Below are 27,410 nucleotides of genomic sequence, written 5' to 3'. Positions count from 1 at the left end.
TTAAAAAATCACAGTCACTGATCTGGACACAACTTTCTTTCCAATTTTGAAAATGCATTACTTTTATAAACTACAGCATAGCTCAATATCAGATCCCAAGCATCTCTCTAGTTAAAAGATCTTCAATAGCAGGACTGGAACTGTCTGAAACAGAAAAATGTCTACCAGCCAAGATGGATTAGTACAAGCTTAGAAAGTCCAGTAGCCCCACTGAGTATAAAGTTCAAACTTTAGTTCTGCGTAACTTTCTCCCAACATTGTTTTCCCCTAATAATAATCATAGTTGTCATCATCATCATCATCAACTACTGGAACATCCACAGAATCAAGAACACTGAAGGACTGGGGGAGGATTACTTAACCCATTCCTCAACAGCTGTTTTTCTCTCTGAAAATCATCCTCTTTTTCCTGGACCTTCTCCCACCCTTCACTAGATGGAGACAATTCTGAAAACAAACATTGCAAGTGTGGAAAGGATTACGTAGTTTTCTCTTACTTGGGCTTCCAGAGCTCCAGATGGTAGCCTCCATGGTTTGCTTTTCATTTAAAAAAAAAAAAAGCCACTGGGAGAAATTGACATGGAACCCTGTGTAATACGTATTTAGCTCTTAGCCAGATACTTATCACAGTAAGCATGATGGAATGGCCTTTTCCACAGAAAATGTTATTGAGGACATTAATATGAATGTAATTTAATTTTTAAAAAAATTATCTTCCATACTGACAGTTAGATTTTTTCCTCAGCAAGAGAGAAGTTTAACAACAGTGTGTGAAATGAGGGGTGGCAATACATTCTGTTTAATAATGGAAGCTAACAAGAAGAAAATATTCCAACTGCCTGCAGTCACTTACATCTTAAGTAGTATTTGCAGTGGTAGCAAGTACTGGAGTTTCTGTGAGATAGTCAAAGTATTATATTCATGTGGAATCCATGCATTAGGATAGATATTTAGTAATTGTAATCCATACTCATTGAAGGATTTAATGAACTTCTTACTACAACAAGCAATATAACTTAAAATATGAAACTACTTACAGACTAACTTTTGTTGTCACAGTTCTGGAAACATCAAAGCATATATTTCTTTGCTTTGCACTATCCAGATCAGAGGTAGTTTGCTTCCCATTTGTGATTTCCAACTCATTGTTTTTATGCTTATCAGTGTTCAGGGGAACGCTGCAATCAGAACTGTTGGCAAGAAGTGACTCTGTCCCATCAGAAAGTGGCAAAGTGCTATTGTCTGTGATGCCTGTAGAAGAAACTTTGGAAGTCTCTACAGTGCTTTCACCAGAAGACAGCTTCTCTACTGAAGTACATTTTGATGATGGGTTACTTTCAGTCTGTCTTTTGGTGGACTCTTTCCCATGACTCTTCGAGCCTGTGGGCGAAAGAGGGCCTGGGTCAGACTGATTCTTTTTTAATGATTTCCTCCTGTATGGGGATGAAGTTGGGGTCTGCTGCTTGCTTTTTTCCAATTCTGTCTTAGCAAGTCCCTTGTGATTACTTCCAGTCCTTGTGTCATTATTAGCTGTGGGAGAATTAATCTGTTGAGAAGCCTTAACTTTTCTTTCAGAAATGTTTGTTTTTTCTGAAACTAGATCTGAAGGAATCTCATCAAAAACAGGTTCTTCTTTTGCAGGATTCTCAGTCACATTTCTGTCCCCATTAGGCAAGTCACTGGAGGACTGAGATTTTCTCCTCTTTCCAGACTTCCTTACTGCAGATTTTTTATCCATTGCGTCTGTGCTACTACAGTTGTTGTCCAATACAATAGTCACTGGTTCATTGGAATTTGGTTGTTCAGCTCTACGAAGAAAGATATCCAATGTCAACACTCTAGAAGGATGGACACATTCACTTGGCTTGGATTCCAAAACTGATGGCAGCTCTTTTGATGCTGCATGTTCTGATTCTGTAAATGAATGAACATCCACTATCTGCTTGTGATTTAATATAGTATGGTCCAGGTCCTCATTGGATATATTACTTAAACTTTTAAAGAAATCTGGAGTTGTGGTATGAGTCGTATCAATGACAAGATTGTTCTCTGCTTCCAGTGTCTGGAGTGTAAGATTACTATCAAATAATGTATTTTTTATTGTTTCACTACTGCTGCGCCAATCAGATGACAATTCACTGTCAGAATTAATTCCTTTAGTGTTCCATTCTGAAACAATATCATTATACAAAGGTGTCAGATCCTTATTGTAGAGATATTCTTCTGTGTTTTCAACAGTATTTGGTATCCTTGTCTGGTCCTGATTGCAAACCTGGTCAATTAGAGACTCTTCGCTTTTGGATAGATCTGTTATGTCCTCAATATCTATTGATGCCAAAGGAGCTCTACCCTTGGGGGGGGATCCTGAACTTGCAGTTTTAACAGATGGTCTTAAAGAAGCTTCTAGTGTGTTTTTGGGATTTTTCCTTCTCCCTGTAGTAAAGAAATTTCCAAACTTCCCCAAAACTGGTTTCCTTTTGCTTTCTTCCTTAGAAGATTCCACAGAGCGTGTTTTGGACTAAAAAAAGAAGAAAAAAGAAAAGATTACACTAAACAACAAATATTTTTTCAAGATACATATTTCCACTGTTAAACATGTATATGTTCAAAACAGAGAAAATAAACAATTGTTAATTGAATAATAGAATTTTATTTGGAAAGGATATCTTTACTTTTAAAATAAGCATCTATTTCTAGTTAAATATAATGATTCACTTTAGCGCCATTATGAAGTTAAGACTTGTTATGCAAACATTCATGAACACCCTCATATCTTTGGAAGAATGAAGTGCATAAATACTTACAGCAATGGCTTGTTCATCCAAGCCTTTAAAACATTTTATGTATACACCTGCTTAAGTAGGATTGTGTCTTTGGCACTGCAGTAAAGGTAAATCAAAGGGCATCATTGGCAGAAAACGTCTACAGTAGATTTATTAAAACTTGTATGGAGCTTACATTCTTAATAAATCTGCCTTTTATTAGCCACAGATAGCATCATCTTAGAAGTTGTGGTGTGGCTGAAAACGAGCATTTTTTAATCTTCAAGACAAAAATAAAAACAAGAAAGCTAGATTATGACATATTTAGCCTACACAATAAGCATTGTTAAGAGATATATTTATTTCTTTTTTTAAACAAAACTATTTTCCTCATCCCTTTACTTAGAATCCGTATTTTATAGCGTGCCCTGATAATCCTGTGATATTTGGCAACATCCCAATCGTATGTTGCAAAAGGACGGCAGCATTAACATTCCGTAGCCCAGCAAGAATACCATGCGGCCAACTTCCTAGACCAGCCGAGAATCCATCCGCAGTTCTTTCCGCGCGCTCACCTAAAAAGCATCAGGATGCCGCGGGGGAGCGGAGCAGGGCACCAGGCACGCCATCTAGCCCAGTGCCAAACAACGGCCGGCTTTAGGGCTGCTGTGATTGATGAGCGACAGCGGACTTCAACCCCAGGCGCGCGATTTCCAACAAGCCGTTTCCTGTTCCCTCCCTCCTGTTCTGGGGCATCCTTTCCTTGCTGCTCTATGAGAAGCAGGAAGCGCAGGTGAGCTCCCCGCGTGGTCAGCGCGCTCGCTCCCCCCCCCGGAGGGATTCGACGTAGGTCGGGTGATAAGACTCCTCCGTCGCCTGCCGGGATGTATCGGCAGCTGCTCCCGCGTTCCAAGGACGTGCCTTCCCGCCTCTCTTTCTGCCCATTCGAAAACTACGCTCGGCGCTCATTGTACTCACACTGACCACCAAGTGACCGGTCGGCGCCGCTCCTTCTTCGGCAGCCTCAGCCACGAGCTGGGTGCCCACCTCAGAGCAGCCTCCTTTTCAGTCCGCAGGCAGCTCGGGAGAGCAGAGCGCCAAAGCCGGCTCCCGTCAAGGCGCCAACTGTCTGAACGCCAGAGCCTGCCTGTTTGCCTGCCTGCCACGCCCGCCCGGCAGAGCGGTGCCCGCCTTCGCCTCCAGCCCCAACAGCAGCTGCTCTCCCTGGCACGGTCGCCTCAGGTAGGGCGGGCAGAGTCCAGGCCACCGCCCAAAGGGACGGCGCTGAAAACAGTAGAGGGAAAGAGCCCCTCGGGCGCTGAGCGCCCCGGGAGGTAGAGCGAGGGAGGGGGTTAAAGAATGGGTAAGCTCCCTTACAACGTGTGCAGAGGAATCATGGGCGTGTTTAGAGTGCAGCTTTCAGCACCACCGTTTAACTGCAGCACCACAGCGACACTTCCGTGAGAAGAGCAGAGATTCCAAGTCAAAGCACTTGGCTTCTTGGCACCTTCGAGTCCCAGCATCTTTTTGGAGATAAGCCTCAAAGGAAGAGAACCCACAAGCCTTAAGAAAGCACTCCGAGGTGTAATGGAAGAAAAGTGAGCTGCTGATCACTGGGCCCCAAAAGCTGGCCCCAATGCACCTCATGTAATAAGAGAGTGCATGTCTCCTTTTAAAAAGTAACGCTGGCAAAAAGATGAAGGGTGGGGCATCATTTCATGAGGGCTTCTCAGGCATGCAGAGAGTGTGTCTGAGTGTATGTCAGCCCCAGCGGAGCGCAAAACACTGATTACTCAAAGGTGCCAAGTAACCAGGCAGAATTTTCTAGGTGAAAAGGGAAGGGTGCCAGCAAGCACCCAAGCGCCCAGGAAATAAAATGTTTTCACAGTGCTGATTGCCCTGCACAAGTCTGAGCAATGCAAAGTGCTGCTGCAGCACAGCCTATTCCTCTCATCTATTCAGGACAAAAAGCTGCCTCAAGCAAAACCAACAAACTTTGATATGAAAAGCCAACAATTCTTGGATTAAAAAAAACCAATCAGTGCCAATGTGCCATGTCTGAAGTTGCCTTGGTTAGAAAACAAAAGGCATATCTTTCAAAAGATGTTTGGTATAAATGTGATGTTCTGATTGAACCAACTTTTCATTTTAACCCCCCCCCCTAAAATAAATTACTTTAGCTTACTGGTAGGTGGACATAGTGGGAGATAGAATAGGTGCTCTGTGTGTATATACCAGATAACGTTTAGAGTCACTGGTCTAAAATGCAAATGGGCATTACAAAACAAACGCAACAAGCACAAGAAGGCAGCTGAATTACTTTGCAACAGACTGTTGTACTAGCCTAATCCCCTCGCTGGATCATCAGGTTGTAGTGGTGAGTGGGCTTGCGTGTTCCAATGAACCCTATGAGCGATGCCATCGGGAGTCTTGTACTCCCAGCAGGGTCACCCATGGCGGTAAGGTCAAGGGAGAGGAACCAGACAAAGAACGATCCAAGAATGTCCTCAACGGCAGAACAGGCGGAGGATAACAATGTGTATGTTACAACGGTTGTGAAGGCTGATGAAGGATGCAGCAGATAAGGGACTTCCAATCGTCATGGTACCCATGCCATTGGATCAAAGCCTTTTCCTGTCAAGATTGTGTGTTGATTGTGGTGCGCCGATCTCCCCACATAAAACAAATTCACGCACAGGCATCTTCCATAACAAAAGTCCCATGGCGATCAGCGAATGACAACAGGGGCAGGACTGTGAAATCCAGAAGCCCCTAGTCATGAACTGGTACATCGGCGGTGGATACAGATTCAGACGGATCCTTTGTTAAAGACTTTATTTTGGAAGACAATCTTACTCAGTCACGAGTGATCGCCAAGACAAGACTAGCCTAATTGATCCCAATGACTATTGCTATTCAGCTGACTAAGGAGCAAAAGGTTCTAATTCAAAAAGGTGGCTTCCACTGAACCAAACTAAGTGGAGAGCTCTACAAAGGGTACTTCTCTTTTTAAAAAAGTCTACATTAAAATAAGATGAAAGTTCCCTGCCTCTGGCTAGTCAAAATAACTAGACAAACCCACAAAATCATTCAGAGAAGCAGAAAGCAAAAACCCAACCTTGCCTTTTGCAAGGGGTTATAGGCTGGCTGGAGTGCATTGATACAGAAGGTGGTTGACAATGCCTTTAGTCCTTTTCACACATTACATTGAATGTATATAGATTATGTTCCCCTGGCAACATCTCTTCAGTAATAGCCTACATCTGAGCCAACTGTATGCATATTCCTCTAGAATTTGAATAAGCAAGGTCCCTGATCACACATATAAGGAATACACATTGGTCCATGCAGCTGGTATAGCACAGTGGGGAGGAGAGCCTGGCTGGGAGTCCAGAGCCTGTGAGTTCAAATCTCCATTCGTGTCTCCTGGGTGTCAAGGGCAAGCTAAAGATCACCCCCACAGTGAGTGGCTCAGGGGTTACGTGCCCTGCCACCTGTGCAGCCGTGGGCAAGCTGCATAGTCCCAAGGAGCCCAGTTGCCCCCCAGCTGGCAGTTGCGGACAAGGAAGGGGCTGGCTTGTGCAGCTGTGGCAAGCTGAGCAGGCCCTAGCCAGCTGGGGAGGACTAGCCTCAGAGGGAGGCAATGGTAAACCGCCTCCGAATACCGCTTACCATGAACACCCTATTCCTAGGGTCGCCATAAGTCGGGATCGACTTGAAGGCAGTCAACACACATTGGTCCATCTAGCTCAGTATGGTGTACACTGACTGACAGTGTCACTCTAGAGTTTTGGACAGGGGTCTCTCCCAGCCCTACCTAGAGCTGCCAGGGAGTGAACTTGAGGCTTCTGCTTGTAAGGCAGATGCTGTGTCACTGAGCTATGGCCCTTACCCAAAGGCATGTATTTTGCCAAATGCATACATGGTATGTGGGTGCAGCCAGTGGGCTCAATCTCATTTTCTCTTTGCACACATTCATGTATCAGGATATGGTCTGAAGAATCTTGAGGCTACCATATTGCTCAAGCTAAGCAAATCTGGATCTGGTCAGTGTCTAGATGGAAATCACATGTACACCACCTTGGGTTTTATGATGGCAAAAAGTGGAATATAAATGCAAGAAAGCAAATTGGTAAATAAATTCAGTGTAATGTCTGAAAAGTACTTTTAGAAGTACTGAGAAGACACAGCTAACAGTTTGGGATGGTTGATAGATGTTTAATCACCAAGCTTCCTCCAAGCTTGAAGAAGGTGACACATCTCATGGTTACAGGAAGAGAACAGAGAGAAAAGAGCACTTTGAGAGACTCAGACACAGTAAGAGAGCTGGTAGCAGCCTTGGGGGCAGGGACTATATAAGTTGCATTCTGGTGGAGTGCTAATTGCCTCCATATTTGTAAATAAAAGCAACATTATGAAGTCAGCAGTATAGTTTCATTCAAAGGAAGCCTGCAGTAGTGGAACTTCTCAGGACTTGGGGAACTGGGAAGTATCCAACAGTGCTATGTATTGTACAATGAAATGCTGAAGTGAATGAGTGCTCCCTCTTTTGTCTCTGTGGTAGGGGCAGGTAACCTGTGGCCTTCCAGATGGTGTTTGACTCTGTCTCCCATCAGCCGAAGCCAACATGGTCAGTATTCAGGAATGACAGGAACTGTAGTCCAGCAAATATCAAGAGCCACAGGCTTACTACTCCTGCCCAATGGGATTTCCTAAATGCTTCCTATTGCGTAGTGCAGGATAAACATTCAGCCATAGTTCACTTGATTATCCTTCTGTTCTTCCCTTGCCTATTACTTGCTATCTACTGTTGACTTTATGCCTAAACAGAAATCTAAATCCTTTGCCAGAAGAAGCTAAATTCCATTACTTGTGTAAATTATGCAATAATTCTGCTTCTGACAGTTATAAGGAGAGCCAAGGAACTCCTTCCACTTCTCAGACTTCCTTAGGCAATGCCCATGAACCTATGTTTGTAGGCTATAACTCTGCTTTAAAAATTAAGAATGAGATCCTTTTGAAGGTTTCACTGAATACCAAATTGAGGACAAACACTATGGACACCCTCAATGAATTCTGCCCCCAGCTCATATCTCCTGAAAGTGCTAGTCACCTTTATTCATGAATGACAAGTAAACCCTGTCAACCAGTTACCAGCCTTGGGGCCACAACTAAACATTTCACTGAGAATTTGCCTTTGTTTCTGATATGTGCTGAAATATTGCTTTGAGTGTTTGTGCGTGGAGGGACAAATTCATGTTGTGAAAACAGGCTGCATTTTAAAAATGACAATCCATTCAAAGTTAAACGGTTTGAATTTTCACTGGTTTGAGTGAGTGAGCTGAGCACATCCTTATATTTCACCTACCAAAATCATCTGAAGTTTAAAAAGCTTACCTTTTTAGTCAGACTGTGTTGTGCGCTTGCACATTCCTACACTTAACTGACTTACATGGGGTTCTACTTAACTAAGTCCTACTCACAGTAAACCCACTGAAATTAATGAATCTAAGCCATGTCCATAAATTTTAATAGGTCTACTCTGAGTAGGATTAGCACTGAATACCCCCCATGATGTTTAATAATGTATAACAGTCAGTTATTAAAACATTAAGTAGCAACTTCCAGAGGGGTTTCTGTCTAAGTCTGCACAGCAAAGGCTTGTAGCAACTGACAGACTTTTTTATTTATATTGGGTTGTATCCAATCTTAGTCTTACTCATAGAAACCCAGTGAAAGTAGTGAACACCACTATCTTGATTTCAGTGGACCTGTTCTACTCAGTATTTCTAAGCCATCATTCATCATTTTATGCAATAGAAACTCATACAAGTTTAACAATCACTGTTTAAAACCCACATCTTTAAAGCATTCTCCAGCCAAGCATCACTACTGAGAAGGCCCTTTCCCAGGTCACCACAGAGTGTACAGCTTCCAGTGGTAGGACCACAATCCAACACACACACCCATGTTGATAGTGGGGGTGGGAGGTGTAGGATGACACATAGGCATCTCTTCACTGATGGAGACTAGTGCCACTGTTAGGGAACTCTTCTGTGTCAGAGGCCTTTGCTGTGCTCTACCAAGGGGAAAGCTACCACTGGTGGTAGCATGCTAAAAGCCCCAAAACTGTATGCTTCTGGGTGGAGCTGTGCAGAGCTCCACATGGGGCTGATCATCAGGGCCCTTAGCTATGCCACCCAGGAGTTGGAAAAGTGAAAAACGAACTCCACTTAGGGTTGCTCTGATCCAGATTTACTGTCACATGTGTTTTGTGCACTGGAGTCTACCTCTTCTGATGAAGTGGACTCTGTTCCATGAAAAGATGAATCTACAATAAATAGCTCAGTATGCTTCTGAATGCCAGTTGCTGGAAACTGCAGGTGGGGAGAGTGCTCTTGTGCTCAGGTACCACTTGCTGGCTTCCCATAGGCATTTGGCTGGCCACTGTGAGAATAGGATGCTGGACTAAATGAGCTACAGCCTTTCCCAACCAGTGTGCCTCCAGATGTTGTTAGACCACAACTCCCATCAGCCTCAGCCAGCATTGCCAATGGTCAGGAAAGGCTGTACTAGCCTGATCCAGCAGGCTCTTCTTATCTTCTTATGTGTTAGTGTTTAAGAGTGCCACAAGGCACCTTAAGGTAAATAATAAGAAATAATATGACATTACCTGTTAACATGCTCCATCAAAACCATCAGAACTCAGGGGTGGGGTGGGGGACAGAATACATACTACCACTGTCTTTAAAAACCAAGAAATGGCTCTAAGTGTACTACTAACTTTGCTTCAGATTATACTAAGATAGAAACCATTCATCTAGTTCTCATGCTTGGGACAGGAAGAAGATCTGATACCTCTGGTTAATATAATAATTCCTGACCTTTGTGTATTAATATTGTATGTATATACATACACACACCACAAATTGCTAGTATGAGTGTGAGAAATAAAAGTATTTGTGAGCCCAAAGTACTCATCTACAGAAAAGGCTGCATGTTGTGCCTCTGCAAGATTAGCTGTTATGATCTTTTATTTCTGTTTCCAGTCAGGTTTTGTTGGGATGGGGGTGGATTCTGTAAAGTTTTTGCCTTGTATATGATCAAATCATTTGATCATTCCTAATATATAGAGAGAATAGAATTACATGACTTTTGTCATGCAGTTTGCCCTTACATAACTTTAAAAAAGTAGCACGGGGATCGAAACCATGGTATGGAAAGAGGGGGTCTTTAATATTTTGCCTCTGCCATACTCACAATTGGAATCCCCCACCCCCATGCCTACTATTCACAATGGGAGCTTTTCATAGATGTGAACTACACACTTGGGGGAAGGGGATTCTCATCAGGACCATAATAAGTGCAAAGGGTTATCTTTATGCATCATTGCTCTGAGTTTGGCTCCTTCCAAGCTGGGAATGTATTCAGAAGATTGACTCATGCAGAACCACAGGGAAACAGGATTACTTGCCTTGGATAGGCCTAACTCTTACATACTTTTAGAAGTAAATATTTTTAGACATTAAGACTTAAGTGTTCCTCTAATTTTGCTACAGTAGAAATGTTTCTTAGGTATTACTAGTTTTGAGAAGTCTGTATTAAACCATATACCTCAAACCTAAAGTGTAGCTAAAAAAGAAGTCCTGATTATTTCAGTGGAATGTGTTTCAATATTAATGTATGCACCTACAAAGAGGAGACACATACAGGGGTTTTGTTTAAGGCAATATTTACTTCCTCCCCCCTCCCTTGCTCATTTGTACTGATAGTCAGTTCTCACACTTCTCCTCATGCTTCAGCTGGGATGACCACTTTATTTGTGTTTGCTTTATTCACTCAGATGTTTGTTCACTGATTTCCCCCCAGCATCCCTTTACACTGGGGATGTGTCCATACTAGGGCATTAGTATGTGCTTGGATCATTGCTTTAGTGTGCACGTGTGTACATCTTAGTCCACACATGAGCACTTTCATTTTTATGCCTTCTCTATCAATGTTTATGGTCCACACTAATGGGCAGCACTTGATGGGATGCATTTGTACTGTATTTTTGTTGTCTCCTCCTCTCAATTAGTGCTTCCCCACCGACCATTCCCAAGCTCAGGGAAGCTTAAAGTCCCTTATGAGCATGCATGTAGGTATTTGTTTCATTCTGTGCTGGCACCTTTAATTAAAAAATACATATATACAAGCTTTCTGATATACCAGATTTGCACTAAAGAGCAGTCAAAAATAAAATAAAAATATGCGTTGTTCCAAGTCAGACAAGGCTTTGGAATCTCTTGCATGAAATGCTACTGCTTCCTTTCCTCTCATTTTCCACCTCCTGTACCTGCAAGAGCACATTTTTAATACAGCTATTTTATACAAGAGGACTCCTGTGCAAACAGCTGTTTTAAAAATAAAAAATTACTGTGGACATACCTTCAGCAACAACTTATGCAAAAAAAAGTAAGCTACATCCTCTCCTTTGGGCTGATGGAAACAAAATGGAAGGAGGGGGTGCAGCGATAGATGACACCCACGGAAATATCACCACAGACATAAAAAAAAATTAAAAGCCACCCATACACTTCAGTGTCCACAATTGGGTAACATATGGCTTTATTTTGGATTTTTTTCCCCTTATCATATTATATATAGATTGGGAAAATCAAAATGTGGAGGCTACAAAAAAACTAGAGACACAAGCAGCTTCAAATCCACATTAAATTCTGGGGTGGACAAGGCCTTTCAAAACTGTTCCAATAGAAGAAAATAGCTTTGTGAATAGGGTTGCCAGGTCTCCTGTTTTTGCCCAGATTTTTAGGGTCCTCTCCAGGTGAGTCACCTTAATCTCCAGACTCTCAGCTTTCATTTTTTTAAAAAATTAAGTTTCTACGTGGTCTGGTTCACGAGATGTACACCAAAATGTCAGCCACTGCCCCCGCAACTTGTGTTAAATGAGCTTGTAGCTGGCTGCTCTAACCCTGCCCTTTCAGGTTTGTAGCCAGTAAGTGAAGTCAGGGTTGTGACTGACAAAGGATTTGTTGATCTCCAGGCAATAGCTAGAACCCATTGCAAGTCCAGAAAGCTTGTTTTTTCCTGCTTTTCTGAAATCTTAAACTGAATAAGTTTATAACTTTCAGCAGTAGCAAAAGTCTTTTTCTCTCTTGTGTGCAAGAGTCAAACAACTTTAAATTTTCCTGGGCTGTTGAAGAAAACTTTCCCAGTATGAAGCTGTAATCCTATACTCACTTTTCTGGGAGTAAAGCTGCAATGCTAATCCCACATATTGAATTTAATAGGATTTACTTTTGAGTAGGCATGGTTAGGATTGTGCTGTAAATTAATGGGACTTTTGAGTGAACATAGCAAAGAATTGTGTTTGTGTTGTAAATCTTCCTCCCTCCCTCTAATCCTATTTTAAAGCAATTAGGCAGGGCTTACCTAGGTGCCACTGCTTTTATTTTGTAGGGAACTAATACTGATTTGATTTGATTTTTTAAAAATATTCTGCAATGACCAACTGGCTTTGACAATAAACTGTTAGATGGGGTGTGTGTATTTTTACATCTCCAGTGTGTGTGTATATGGAATCTTTCCAACAACCCTGTGAGGTAGAGCTGGAAACCAAGGCAGGTCACAACAAGAAATAAATCCCTTTAAAATCCAATGACTGTAAAACAAGTATAAACAGTTGCAAAATGGTTTAATTCTGAATTAAATGGCTTGATTTTGAATTTTGGGTTGGGTGAGTGAAGTTCCTTATCATTTGAGGTTGTGTTTTGTGCATGCTTCCCTGTTTGAGTAAGCCCCATTGAATAAATTGGGACTTGCTTCTGAGTAAACATAGGGTTGCACTATAAATATATTTACTGGTTGTGTAAATCATTAAAATATATGACAGTCATACTTAAATATTTCTTTATACTATGTCCTGATAAGTATCTTGATTTCCTACTATGGTTGTACATTATTATTTTCTCTACATTTTAAGCGTGCCCTTCTTCCTTGGGATGGTCATGGTTCCCCGCTGTTGTTTTTATCCTGTGGGGCAGATTAGGCTGAGAGATGGTGAGTAGCACATGACTGCTCAGTAAACTTTGTAGATTATTTCCATTTTAAAATTTAATTAAAGTGATTTATATGGAGGCAAAATTTATGAAGTAATGCAGCTCCACATAAAACATTGAAAGCACATCCAACTCTCATTTAAACCACATGACTTTCCCCAAAGAATCCTGGGAAGTGTAGTCTCCCCCTCACAGTTACAGGTCCTGCCACCCTTAACAGTCTACAGTTCCCATGATCTGTGGTGGGATTCATGTGCTTCAAATGTGTGTTGAATGTGCTTTAAATGAATGGTGTGGATCTGCCCTAGATATGCTTTGCATTCATTAGTGAGTTGAAAAGAACAATTTTAAAAGATACTTTTTCAAACAGGAGAAGGGCTGTAGCTCAGTGGTAGGGCACATGCTTTGCATGCAAAGGTCCAAAATTCAATATCTGGAAAAGACTATTGCCTGGAATATTGGAGAGCCAATGCTAGTCCATGTAATCAGTACTTAGCTAGATGGTACCAAATGGCCTAAGTCAGCATAAGGCAGATTCCTTTGTTCCTAAAAGTGGAAAGAGACCCAAGAGCCACAGTGACTCCAAAATTTATGTATTTTATTGACAACATTTATATACCACTTTATTGTAAAAAAAAATCTCAAAGCGCTTTACAGAAGAAATTAAAACAATAAAATTATTGGCAAAAACAAAGACAGGTACTAAAAAAGTTCAAAATAATAAAATCAACAATGACTTAAAAACAGATAAAAAACATAATAGCTTCTACATGCCTGGTTAGGCTTGCCTAAACAAAAATGTTTTTAGCAGGTGCTGAAAAGAGTACAATGAAGGCGTCTGCCTAATGTCAATAGGAAGGGAATTCCAACACGTAGGTGCTGCCACACTAACCTGATTTCTTACAAGAGCAGAACAAGTACTATGTGGCATCCGTAACATGGAAAGGACACCTTGAAGTTGGCCTGGTAGCAAATCGGCAACCAGTGCAGATTTCAGAGCAGAGGTATTATGTGCTGATAGGGTCTCACTAATTCAGCAATCGTGTCACAGCATTCTGCACTAACTGCAGTTCCTGAGTCAGGTTGTGCTGCATGGCGATTTGTGTGACCTTGGCTGACTGGCTACCAGGATTTTTTTAGTTTTGGTTTTTGGTTAGGAGGCCTGACTGGCTGTGGGATGCTGAGTTTTCTGCCTTACTCACAGGAAACTTCTTGTGGTTGGTATGGTATTGCATTTAAGAAATCATCACTGTCTTTTGTTCTTTTCTGTTTGCAGCTCATTTACCTTTAACCGCACACCCTTACATCCATAGAACCAACAAGTGGTTCCATGTGCTCTGCTCAACTCCCTTAAACCCACTGATGATGCACCTTGTCGGTTGCATGATGGTTTGTTTCTTGCCTAAGAGTAGTGAAAGAGAATTTACATACTGGGAGTGTGATTGCAATTGCTGTTGTTCCTAAGCTGCTGCCTGTGAAGCCAGACCAAACCATGTGTGTTTTCTCTCTGACAATTATTACTCACTGGAATTGGATTGGCTGTCAAAGTGAGTTTATAGCAGCCCACAGGGTAGACAGAAAAGGGTAGAGAATCATCTTACTCTTATTCATTTCTCAGACCTTTTTCTCAAGTGGAGGGTCAAATCTGTAAAGAAGTTTGGAGCAGCCATATTAAATTCAAACTATATCTACTCAGAAGTAAGTACTATTGAGTTCTATGGGGCTTAGTCCCTTATTAAGTGTGTTTAGAATTGCAGCCTTTAGGGCATACATCTTTATTCCTGAGTGCTCCCATCTAACATCTCCACACTCCTCTACACTCCTTCCTTCCTACAATGGGCTTCTGGTCACTGGCCTGGCCTGAAGGCACTTAAACCCTTGCCAGAAGCAAGAAGGCTAGATTAAAGGTTGCCTACCTGTGCTCCATCTTTTAGCTAAGATTTCTATCTTCATTTCCAATCAGAGAAATTTTGTTTGAATTGTATGTTCCAAGCAACTGTGGTTGTTGCTTAATGTATCACTAGGGCTCACCCCTGAGACATCACTAGGGCCCACCACCTGAAATCTCAGGGTTTGGGATGCTTCTGACCTGGCAACCCTATTTGTGACTGACACAAGTGCTACCCAATGCTGCACACAGAGGTTAAGTTGCTTCACTGACGATACAGGGCCAGTAAATCAGTACAGTGAATATTCAGCTTCTGTTCTAAAGCCAAACAACAGGATCTCCGTGAGCTCAATCCAGGTGAGATGACAGTACTTGTTTCTGAAATCCACCAAGTACACTTCCAAAGCAGGTTCAGTGCTGAAAAGTAATAAATTTGTATACACCTTTGGTTTCAGAAATGTTAGCTTACAAGCTATGATACACTGTGAGAGCTCTCTTCATTACTAGGCTCAGAATGTGCTCAGAGGTACACTGTCTTTTAATTGTAACTATCTGTTGCCTTGGGTCAGGTTGGTAGACCTTAGGGTTCTAGTGAAAAATGGAGCAGATCTAACAAAGCTAAAGTCTGGCCATCCCTGGCATATAAAATGTAAGTATAATGAGGAACTGCATTAAGAAATGTAGAAAAGACAGTAACTTGGTTTCCAGAGCACAACTCTTGCCCAAGCTTCTAGAAATCACTTTGTGGAATCATTCAGTTCAAATAAGCTTACTAATCTTTATTACTTGCTTTGACTAAAGAGATGTCACAATCACCCTCATTGTGTATGCAATACTTTATTATCAGCCATATGTTCAGGCTTGAAAATAGCTACTCACCTAGTTACTTGTGATGAATAATTATAGCCTCCCAGTTATTATAGCTACGCAGGGAAGCATTGCAAATGTGGTTTTGTGTTTTCTTTCAGGTTATAAATGGTAGGCACACTAACAAAAATTTTGTGAACTAGTAAATTTTAGAACTTGTTTTCAAGGATGCACTGCATAAATACATAACATAAAAGAAGCAACTGGAGAACCTGAAAAACTCGAGTGCTCAGCAAATTCTTCTATTTTTTTATTAGTGAATAACTGGTTCCAAATCAATGCACAGGAAGTAAAGCAGCATATTCCTGTGAAATTTGGGTGCATGCAGAGAAGTTTTAATGGACAACAGAAAATAACATAGGAGACATTGGAGTCCTTTCTGGGATCGAGGAGTGGCAGGTTTGGCTTGATCCAGTTCACTGTAAATACAGCATCCACTCATGGAGGGATTCTTAGAAGGCATAACAACCCCCCCCCACACACACACAGCATACTCAACTCAGTGCATGAGGCTGTTAAAGAAAAAGGAAAGTCTGTGCCTTTCACATCCCCATCCAGTCCTTCCTTCTCTGCTTAGTAAAGGAACACAAGCTCAAATGTCTGCCTTGTTCCATATTGGATAAATGGAACCAATATATGAGGTCAACAGAGTCATCTCTTTCCCCAGTGTGTGCGTGTATGGAGGCGTGGGTGGGTCAATGGGTGTGAGAAAGAGAGAGGGTGGGTAGAAGAGGTAAAACAGACTCTATTTTACCCTATGGGGATCCTTCTGAATCTGCACAATGACAAAAAAAGTGGAATGAGTCAATGCCATAGTCTTGCTTGTAAATTATAATCATGTTAGCACATGTATATTCTAATGAAGAGAAACATAAAAACTAAGTATGATTTTTCTTCCCTAACATAACCAACATAGAAAGACCCCTAAAGGGAGATGAAGTGAAAGAACCTAATAGAGCACAAGAGATAATTGAATGGCAAGAACTGTGGAAGAAGACAGAAAACACTGAATCACAGAAACATAAGTGATTGGTCTTTATTTCTAAAAACTATATTCCATAGTGTGCCCTGGTGTTTAAAATGTTTGAACAGCCACACTGATCTTGTTTTCCCATAAAATTTCAGTAAAGAAAGTGAAATGTTCCATATGACCATTATGTTCCTTTCAAAACAATGTTTTTGTTTTGACTTTCCTTAAAATATGTACCTCTGTGTTAAAATCGGCTTCAGCAAGAAAACAGAAGGAAGTGACAGCAGTAACCCCCAGAATGAAATTAGATGAGAATCCCAGTACTTTCTTTTACCTTCAAAAACTACAGCTTAAGGTTTCTTAGGAAAAATGAATCTTAACTTAAACACTGACAATATCCCTATATTCTTCCATGAATTTTGTACAGTTCAAAATGCAGAAAGAAAGCTGCCACTCTCAGATAACTGATCACAAAAAAAGAAAAAAATTAGGCACATTATTTCATCACCAAAAATATTCTAAACTAACCTTTCCTTATTTATCAGAACCATTTTGCTCCATGATACTTACTTCCAAGTGGTAGACAAAGTTTACATTTTCACACTGGCTCAACAAATAAAGAGGAAGATATAAATAAAAGTGAAATGAAATTCCTCATATTTATTCTAGTGATTAAAAAAGGCTATGGAACATAGCACAGTAAGCAAGGCTAAGACATGCGTTTTCTCATCTACACACCCAGCAGCAAAACATGTTCCCCAAACCTACTTCTTCAGTTGTAGTTTTACAAAACAAAAACAAAGACAATTTTTCCAAATGTAGAACTGGAAAGGCTGATATGGCTAAACTTAAAAAGATGATAATCTCAAGTCAGGAAAAAAATTAGATGTTAAGAGTATTAGTTGTCTTACCATTGTGATGTTAGTTCAGTTTTGCTTTTTGCAGAACAGCAAACAGACAAGTATTTGTGAGATGCAGTCATGTGTGCATTAATGCAATACATCCACTATCCCTGACCCTCCCACCGCTTAGCTGCTTTTTTGTTTTCCTTGCAAGACAGTCTCATAAAGAATAGCAACACTGCCCAAGCTGACTGATATGTTCACTTTGGTACATAGACATAGTAACATCCACTTAAGAACATGAGTCACAGATTGAGACATCTGAGCTGTAAGGGTTAAAGAAACACATTTTTCTAAAAGCAACTCCCCAAAATATAGAAACTTATAAAGAATTAGGGAGGAAGACTTTGAAAGATGCTCTAAGTCATTAATTATCACATGTACTGCAAGTATTTTTGAAATATGTAAACAAACAAAAAATCACATACATTCCTTCTCATTAACATTCCAGGAGTACAATTAAAGGTAGGGTGGTGGATGACAGGGAGGCACAGGTAGCCACATTTTCTTCTGGCTTATTTTAGCAGGATGTTTGCATATGATGCAGTTTATTCAGCTGCTTCAGAATATACACAAAATATCTCACAAAACACAGCAAGACATAATATAAAGCAGAAGATTGTTTTCACTGTAGCACCTCTCCCAATCACACCACTCTGTCATGGGGTGAACAATATTTTTTAAATTAACTGTGAGAATATTGATATTAACATAACGTTGTGTTGAATAAATTGTGTATAGATGGACTCACACATTTTATATGCACAGTTCATTAAAGAGAATGGCTGCAATTCTGTATCCAAGAACACATGGATGGTTCATGTGTAAAACAGGCACAAAGTCATAACAGTTGTAATGTAACCTTCAGAGGCAGAAAAACTCAAAATGAGTTTTGCTGAACAACCTTGACTAAAATCCCGTCTTGTCAAGACATACTTTTAAAAAAAGCTTTCAGTACAATGTCCCACATAATTCTGTATTCAAATCAAGATGTAAGTTCTTGTGTTCAACAGTCTGTGTTGCTGACTGCTCGTTTTGCATTCCTTTGTGTTTTGCAATTTTATACTATCTTGCTACAATCTATTCTCACAATTAAACAAGAAGGTTACATTTGTAATTCAGAAATGAGATTGAGAAATGTAATGGTTCTGTTATTGAGTTTTAAAAGTCACTTTACAGCCTATTAAAAATCATAAAACTAATGTTCTAAATGTTAATAAAATGAAGACATTTTGCACAAACTTTCTGAAATTTGGCATGCAGCATCTATGTAAAGAGACACATAAGATGGAAAAATGTAACAGACTCATTGGCCAAATCTAAAGAGTATCTGCCAATTATGACTGTTTTTTACTATTAAAAATACGTTATGTTTATTTTCTTTCCTGTTTAAATGCATCCAGAATGTGAGTATATTACAAGGGTCTTTCCCTGTTTTTGTGAAAGTCTATTGAAATTATTAGATTTTCAAGGCCTCATTGTTTTAAATAGGAAGGTCATATTTTGCTTTCCATGCTCAGTACCTATTTTGTCTCTTCCCTGGATAAATCTTATTGAGCAACAAATATTATGATGATGATTGCCTGCCCTTCACTATTAGGTTCCAGAAATTTAAAATACAGTATTAAAAACCATTAAAACACATTACATTCACAGGAAATAAGGTGGATCCTGCAACTGTTTTAGAACAGGGGTTATATGAGATCTAAAGTGAATCCCAGCCAGTAATTTGGCTACTGTATGTTGGACCAGTTGAAGTTTCCAAGTTGTCTTCAAGGGCAGCCCCACATAGAGCGCATTGCAGTAATCCAGTCTGGAAGTTACCAGAGTATAGAGTATTGTGGACAAGTCATCTCGGTCCAACAGGGGCTGTAGCTGGCAAACCAGTTGGGGCTGGAAAAAGGCACTCCTAGCCACCAAGGCCACCTCAGTATCTAGTGGGAATGTTGGGAGTACCCCAAGCGATAAGCCTGTTCCTTTCCTGAAACTCCATCCAGAACAGGCCATTTCGAGAATTTAGAACATATAACAGCTCAGTCTTTTCAGGATTCAGATTGTTTGTTGGCCCACATCCAGTCCATCGCTGCCACTAGACACTGTCTAGCACCATAACTGCCTCTCCAGATTCAGATGAAACAGAGAGATAGAGCTGAGTGTCATCCATGTATTGGTGACACTTCATATCTCCTGCTGACAACTCCCAGCAGCTTCATATAGATGTTAAATACCATGGGGAACAAGATGGAACCTTGTGGGAGACCACAGGAAAGATCCCCGGGTGTTGAACAGAAGCCTCCCATAACTACTTTCTAGAAACTTCTCTAGAGGTAGGAGCAGAACCACTGAAGTACAGTGCCCCCAACCCACACCTCTCTGAGCTGGTCTCCTCCAGTGAAGCACTGATCACTCCCTAGACCCACCCAGTCAACCCCCCCCAGCTAGATCTAAGAAGCCAAGATGGGCAAGGATCAAGGGGGGAAGTGATTGGTCACACTTCTTCAAGCAGCTTGTCCACATCCTCAGGTCACAATAATCAAAACTGATCCAGTACAGATGGGACAGGCAGTGCACTGGACACCTCCACTGGAACTGCGCTAACTATGGCATCCAACTCAATCCGAATCTGAGCAATTTTGCCCATAAAGTGCCTTTCAAAGTTGTTACAGCAGGTTGCCAAGGGTGTCAGAGCAAAGCTCTCTTGGCCAGATGACAAAAGTCCATTCACTGCTTGGAAAAAGCTCTGCTGGGCAGCTCCTTGTGGGTGCAATGGTGGTGGATGGCCTTCATCAGAGTGAGGAGGCAGCTTAGAGCTACAGCAGCAGCTATAAGTAATTAACTGAAGAAGGAAAAGGCAGTGTTCTCAAGGTGATGATAGAAAGATGTAAAAATGTGTTGTTGTTATGTGCCTCCAAGTTGACTATGACTTATGGCGACCCTATGAATCAGTGACCTCCAATAGCATCTGTCGTGAACCACCCTGTTAAGATCAGGTCTTTATGGAATCAATCCATCTCTTGTTTGGCCTTCCTCTTTTTCTACTCCCTGCTGTTTTCCCCAGTATTATTATCTTTTCTAATGAATCATGTCTTCTCATTATGTCCCCAAAGTATGATAACCTCAGTTTCATCATTTCAGCTTCTAGTGATATGCTGGTTTAATTTGTTCTAACACCCAATTATTTGTCTTTTTCGCAGTCCATGGTGTGCGCAAAGCTCTCCTCCAGCACCACATTTCAAATGAGTTGATTCTTGTCTTACCACTTTTTCACTGTCCAACTTTCACATCCATACACAAATATCGGGAATACCATGGTCTGAATGATCCTGACTTTAGTGTTCAGTGATACATCTTTACATTTGAGGACCTTTTCTAGTTCTCTCACAGCTGCCCTCCCTAGTCCTAGCCTTCTTCTGATTTCTTGACTATTGTCTCCATTTTGGTTAATGACTGTGCCAAAGTATCGATAATCCTTGACAAGTTCAATGTCCTCATTGTCAACTGTAAAGTTACATAAATCTTCTGTTGTCATTACTTTAGTCTTTTTGACATTCAGTTGTAGTCCTGCTTTTGTGCTTTCCTCTTGAACTTTCATCAGGATTCGTTTCAAATCATTACTGGTTTCTGCTAGTAGTACGGTATCATCTGCAGATCTTAAATTATTGATATTTCTCCCTCCAATTTTCACACCTTCATCTTGTCCAATCCTGCTTTCCGTATGATATGTTCTGCATATAGATTAAACAAATAGGGTGATAAAATGCACCCCGTCTCACACCCTTTCCGATGGGGAACCAATTGGTTTCTCCATATTCTGTCCTTACAGTAGCCTCTTGTCCAGAGTATACGATGTGCATGAGGACGATCAGATGCTGTGGCACCCCCATTTCTTTTAAAGCATTCCATAGTTTTTCATGATCTACACAGTCAAAGGCTGTGCTGTAGTCTATAAAGCACAGGGTGATTTTCTTCTGAAATTCCTTGCTCCGTTCCATTATCCAATGTATGTTTGCGATATGATCTCTGGTGCCTCTTCCCTTTCTAAATCCAGTTTGGACATTTGGCATTTCTCGCTCCATATATGGTAAGAGCCTTTGTTGTAGAATCTTGACCATTACTTTGCTTGTATGGGATATTAAGGCAATAATTCGATAATTACTGCATTCCCTGGGATCCCCTTTCTTTGGATTGGGATGTATATGGAACGCTTCCAGTCTGTGGGCCATTGTTTTGTTTTCCATATTTGTTGACAGATTTTTGTCAATATTTGGACAGATTCAGTCTCAGTAGCTTGTAGCAACTCTATTGGTATGCCATCTATTCCTGGTGATTTGTTTCTTCCAAGTATTTTAAGTGCAGCTTTCACCTCACATTCTAAAATTTCTGGTTCTTTATCATACGGTTCCTCCGTGAATGAATCTGCCCTCCTGGCATCTCTTTTATAGAGTTCTTCAGTGTACTGCTTCCATCTTCCTTTTATTTCATCTTGGTCAGTCAGTGTGCTCCCCTGTTGATTATTCAACATCCCTACTCTTGGTTTAAATTTCCCTTTCATTTCTCTAATATTTTGGAACAAGGCTCTTGTTCTACCCTTTTTGTTGTCCTCTTCTATTTCTATACAGTAACTATTGTAATAGTTCTCTTGGTCCCTACGTACTAGTCATTGTATTGTTGCATTTAGGGTTCTGACTGTGTTTCTATCTCCTTTTGTGTTTGCTTTCCTTCTCTCTTTAACCATTTTAAGTTTCTTCAGTCATCCATTGAGGTCTTTCTCTCTTTTTAACAAGAGGTATTGTCTTTTTGCATTCTTCCCTGATAACATCTCTGACTTAATTCCATAGTTCTTCTGGTTCTCTGTCAACTAAGTTTAAAGCCTCAAACCTGTTCCTTGTTTGAACTTTATATGCCTCAGGGATGTTATTTAAATTGTATTTTGGCATTATGATTGCTTTGTTGGTCTTCTTTAGCATTACTCGGATTTTCAATACGACTAGTTCATGATCCGTCCTGCAGTCTGCTCCTGGTCTTGTTTTTGCAGAAAGTATGGAACTTCTCCATCTTCTGCTACCAATTATATAATCAATTTGATTCCTATATTGACCATCTGGTGATGTCCATGTGTACAATCATCTCTTCAGTTGCTCAAAAAATGCGTTTGCAAGAAACAACTGATTGGCTTCACAGAATTCAATAAGTCTTTCTCCTGCTTCATTTCTGTCTCCTAGGCCCCATTTCCCCACAATTCCTAATTCTTCTCTGTTCCCTACTTTTGCATTCCAATCCCCCATGATTATCAGCACATCTTGTTTTGGTGTGTGATCAATTTCTTCCTGTAATTCTGTGTAAAATCTCTCCAATTCCTCTTCTGTGTTTGCCGTCAGAACATAGACTTGGATGATGGTTATGTTGATAGGTTTCCCGTTAATCTCATTGATATCACTCGCTCAGACCTTGCGTTGTAGCTACTAATTGCTTTTGCTACATCACTTCTCACTATTAAAGCAACCCCATTTCTTCTTAATTTCTCATTTCCTGCATAAAATATTTTGTAGTTGCCTGATTGAAAATGTCCCATTCCCATGCATTCTAGTTTGCTCACACCAACTATTGTAATGTTGGGATTGTAATGTAAAAATGTAGGGATAAGAAAAAAGCCTTGAAAAAAAACAGGGAAATTAATTCTGTGAAATGGGGGGGGGGAGAAAACATCTCATAAAAAATTATATCACTGCAGTGAACTTTGCTGCCTCTAATCAGATGGTTCATATAATTCAATGAATTTCCTTTTCAAAAATTCCTTTTCGAAAAGGAATTTCAGGAATTTTTAAAAGCCTTCAGTTCAAAAGGAAAAGTACAGTGCTTTCAAATTTACTCATGCACCAAAAGCATGGACATTGCTGCACCCAGGTTTAACTTCCACTCCCATCCAAGCAATTAATACATTATGTAGTCTCATATATATGCAGAGCACAACTCATCCTCTCTCATGCTAAATAGCCTCACCTAATGATGAAACAGACATTGGTTCCCATGCCCTCCAATCTTGTGTCCCTCTCTGCATCCTTCCATCTACCAGTCTTGGCCCTCCTCCCACACCTTGTTCCTACTTATGCCTGGCTAAGGATATAGGAAAGCAGGGGGGTCTGTGCACAGCTAGGTGGTTACTATTCTCCTAGTGTCCTAAGTTTATAGAGTTTAGCCACATGCAGAGGAAAAGGCACTGAAACACCAACAGAAAGTGTGGGTGCATGGACACTAAGTTGTAAGCAAACAAGTATAATGAGACTGTTGGATATGTGCATAGCTTACAAGGAATAGAAATTAAGCCTGGGTGCCTTTTCTCACTTTAATGATCGGTTTTGTATTGTTTTAGATATTTTTATTTTGCTATATACCACCCAGCTGTTTTGCGAGGGGCAGTATATAAATACTTTTATAAATAAATAAATTTCCACACTTCAATGCAAATAAATCTGTAAATACATTAACTTTTCTCTTAACTGGAGGGTTTTTGTTAACCTCTGAATAGTTTATTCTAGCTGGCAGAAGTTCCCCAAGGTTTTAGGGAAGAGGTCTTCCAAACCGCAACCACTGAGCTATAGCATTTCTGAGTATTTTATACTAAGTCTTTTGTTCAGCTGAACATCCTAAAGTAATGCTCTCCAAAATGACACCCAAGATGCTCTAGAAGCCAACAATGGGATTTGTAAGGGAATCATAAAGATGCTGGCAAGTTGACTTAATGTGGCACACTGCTTATTAACAGAGCCTTCTCTGACGTTTGATTTAACATTGTTAGAATTAAAACTTCACTTATTTGAATAATCTCTCTCTATTTACAAGTCATGGCTTCAAAGCAATGAAAAATACTTTCAGAAATTTTAATGTAAAACTAAATGCAGTTCACAGAAGAATTGGCACAAAAATCTGACTAGTCTTAAAAAAGTTTTTCTAAGGCATGTTATCTTGTGATATTATTTTCTACTTCCATTCCTACACTGAAATGGCAAACATTCCTGGAGTTTAAAATAAGTAATCATGTATTTTATTTTCAAATGATTAATGTTTAAGCACTGTTAGTATTAATTTAAAAATCTCTTATCTCTGTGTATGAAAATACTGGTCAAAAGGCCAAATCTTATCCTGAAAGCAGAGTTTTAGCCACCTCCAAGAGCATAGTTCCCCCCCCCCTTTTGAGCACTGTGCTGCTTGGATCCTGACATTCACATAGGCAGAAGGGGAGACTGTATATGTCATTGCCCCATTGTTCTGGATGGTCAGATGTGTGGAACTTGTAGGGGCAATTGGGGGATCTACTCCCCTCCCCCTTTTGCCAGAAGGGGCTTTCGCTAGATCAAAGGCTCTTCTTCCTTTATGATAGAGCAACTCAAGATCCAAGCCATGTACTTTTGTAAAACAATCAATCTTTAACAGATTTGTGCTGTATGCTTATAAAATGTGGACTTTGCCCTTATAGTGAGGTTTATCAAAGTTAAGAACACCACAAACATTTTCTCTGAGAACTCTATTTGTAACTCACTATAAACATACCATAGAGACCCCAACTTCAACTAGCTTCGCCACTTTCTCATAAAATATTTTCAGTGTAGTTCTTAAAACACATTACAGTATCTGAACAGGTCTTACAACATTCAAAACACCTGAATATCTTAATAAAAGAGCAGTTTATTGCTAAAGAAGGCAAGGAGTAGTTTTTCACAAAGTCAATGGGTTTCAAATATGTGGTACTTGATTATTAAATCTACAAGCCATAACACTACATTAAAATTAAGTTGATCAGCAAAATAAGATCCAATTATACCTTGCAAATTTGGAAACTCTGGAAACAATTCCCCAAGAGGTAGCTGTGTTAGTCCACAGCAGCAAAAAACAACAACCCAAGAATCTTGTGGCACCTTCAAGACTAACAGATTTCTCATGGGACAAGCTTTCATGTATCAGAATCCATCTGATGCATGAATTGTAATTCTCTCTTGGCAGGTATGTGTATGCAGAAACACCAGATAGCAGACAAAACCCTGTTCAAGTGTTCAAAAATAATGTGTGAGAGCTCAAAGTAAGGAGGGGGCATATTCGCCGCTAGCTCTGCCCACAACATCCCTGCATGTGCTGAGCATGCCCACTTCATTCCTGACCATCCTGAAAAACGGAAGCCTAATTTTAGCTGAATTAGTTCATAGGATTGCCATGAGTAGTAATCAACTTGAAGGCATATAAGAACAAAAGCATTGAAGCCTTCCCACAGTTAGGAACTCTGTGTTATCTAGGAGTGAAGCAGGCATGTGTCCAATCCCCAGCATGAGCCTCTTTTTGAATAGCTGAAGAGGGCTACAAACACACTGCACAACTCTCGATGCAGGGGCAGAACTTGTTAGCCTAAATGGGCTCGTGTATCCACTTCAGTAGAGTCCACGCGCATAGGACTGTGGACTGAAGCACAAGCCAATTCAAGATGACTTTCGGCCCAAACAAACATGATGCAGGAGATCCATGAGAATGCTTCCTACTTTTGAAAGCTTCAAAGCTGCTAAGGAAGGAAGGCTCTGCTTTTGATTGGAGTAGCAGCACGGTATGTTGTTGTTTCCCTATGACATTTTTCTGATCAGTTCCCAAAATTGCTACCAGCCCTGGTGGGGAAAGTTATAGATACCTTTTTGGCATGGAATATTTTTGACAGGAAAATGGTATAAGAAAAAAGTTTAAACAGCCCTTCTCAAGCACTAGTTCCCCAATAAAAATCAGTATGCCCAGCAGCTACAATGAATATATTATTTTAAAATTATTTTTTCTTCTGCTCTGTACTGCTTCCATATTCACAATAGGCATCTTTCAGATTGAAAAGTAGTCATGTTTTCTTTTGTGACAATACTGGAAGTTCAACTTTAGATTTGTATTGCCCCATTTCCAAACACAGATTGAAAAATAATATCTCCCCTTCCAATTTCCCACAAGGTGGGCTTTAAGTACAAATAAAGTTTCAAGACAAAATTTCACTGCCACACTTACAAGCAAGAGAGTGAACAGAACTTTGGAAATTGTTACACACATAACACATTTTTTTCAGCTCTAAATTGAAGAGGCATTCCAGTTTTGCAAAATAGTAATTTTGTTACCAAATAAATAAAATAAAGTGCATGCCAGTGTTGTAGCCATAGCAATTCTTCATCTATTATACTCAGCATTTTTTTTGTCCAAAGACAAAAAATATCTTGGGTTTTTTATGCTACTGAAAGGAATTAAGAGACATGCACAACACTGACAGAATAGTAGACAAAAAAAAGTTTAACTTGAGCCAGGGCACACCAAAGCACAGCAGAACATATTGCAATGCATGGCTCAGTCGTGAAAATACAAAGTAATAATCTCTGCTCATATGCAGAGTACATCACACCAGACTACAGTAGGGCCCCGCTTATACGGCGGGTTAGGGACCAGGCCCCCGCCGTAAAGCGGAAATCGCCGTAAAGTGGAGCCCATTGTCTATAATGGGTCACGCCAGGCGAAAATGCTGCAAAATGCAGCAAAATCGGCTTTAAAACGGGGAATTTCCCCTAATTGAAAGCCGCCGCATGAGCGGAACGCCGGAAAACGGAACGCCGTTAAGCAGGGCCCTACTGTAATCATAATCAGCTTCTGTAACGCCTAAAATTAGGGAGAATATCTTCCAGGTTTGGGGAAAGATGTGGAGTCATATCCAGAGAGGCCTAGAGCCCAACATTTTCTTTTTAGAAATCACTGACAAAACTCACAAAAAAACAAGTTAGAAATAATATCACCAGTTTGCTCCATGCCTTTGCATTGAAAATATGCTAAACTGAAGCCAGGGGCAGGGCTTGTTGAAACCAGATCCATACACCTTTTCTGGAAGTACTCTGGAAAATACACTGGAACTGCAAGTGGCTCACATCAACCCATTCTGCCTAGCTTTCAATGAGTGAATGCAAG

At 40.5% G+C, this 27,410-nt stretch overlaps 1 protein-coding gene across 3 annotated transcripts in view; it reads right to left on the bottom strand.

Moving 5' to 3' along the window:
* CRYBG1 (crystallin beta-gamma domain containing 1) overlaps positions 1-27,410 on the bottom strand; it is a 139,026-nt gene that overhangs the window by 50,093 nt on the left and 61,523 nt on the right. For 2 of the 3 annotated variants that reach the window (XM_061623496.1, XM_061623497.1), the window contains one exon: positions 1,038-2,518. In XM_061623496.1, the coding sequence (XP_061479480.1) occupies positions 1,038-2,518 (1,481 nt within the window). Of the gene's footprint in view, positions 1-1,037; positions 2,519-3,740; positions 3,825-27,410 lie in introns of those variants that run through there. The other variant, XM_061623498.1, reaches the window with a different exon arrangement.

This window comes from Rhineura floridana, chromosome 4 (genome assembly GCF_030035675.1).
Source record: "Rhineura floridana isolate rRhiFlo1 chromosome 4, rRhiFlo1.hap2, whole genome shotgun sequence".
NCBI classification, from domain to species: domain Eukaryota; kingdom Metazoa; phylum Chordata; class Lepidosauria; order Squamata; family Rhineuridae; genus Rhineura; species Rhineura floridana.
This window is presented reverse-complemented; position numbering and strand designations above follow the sequence as displayed.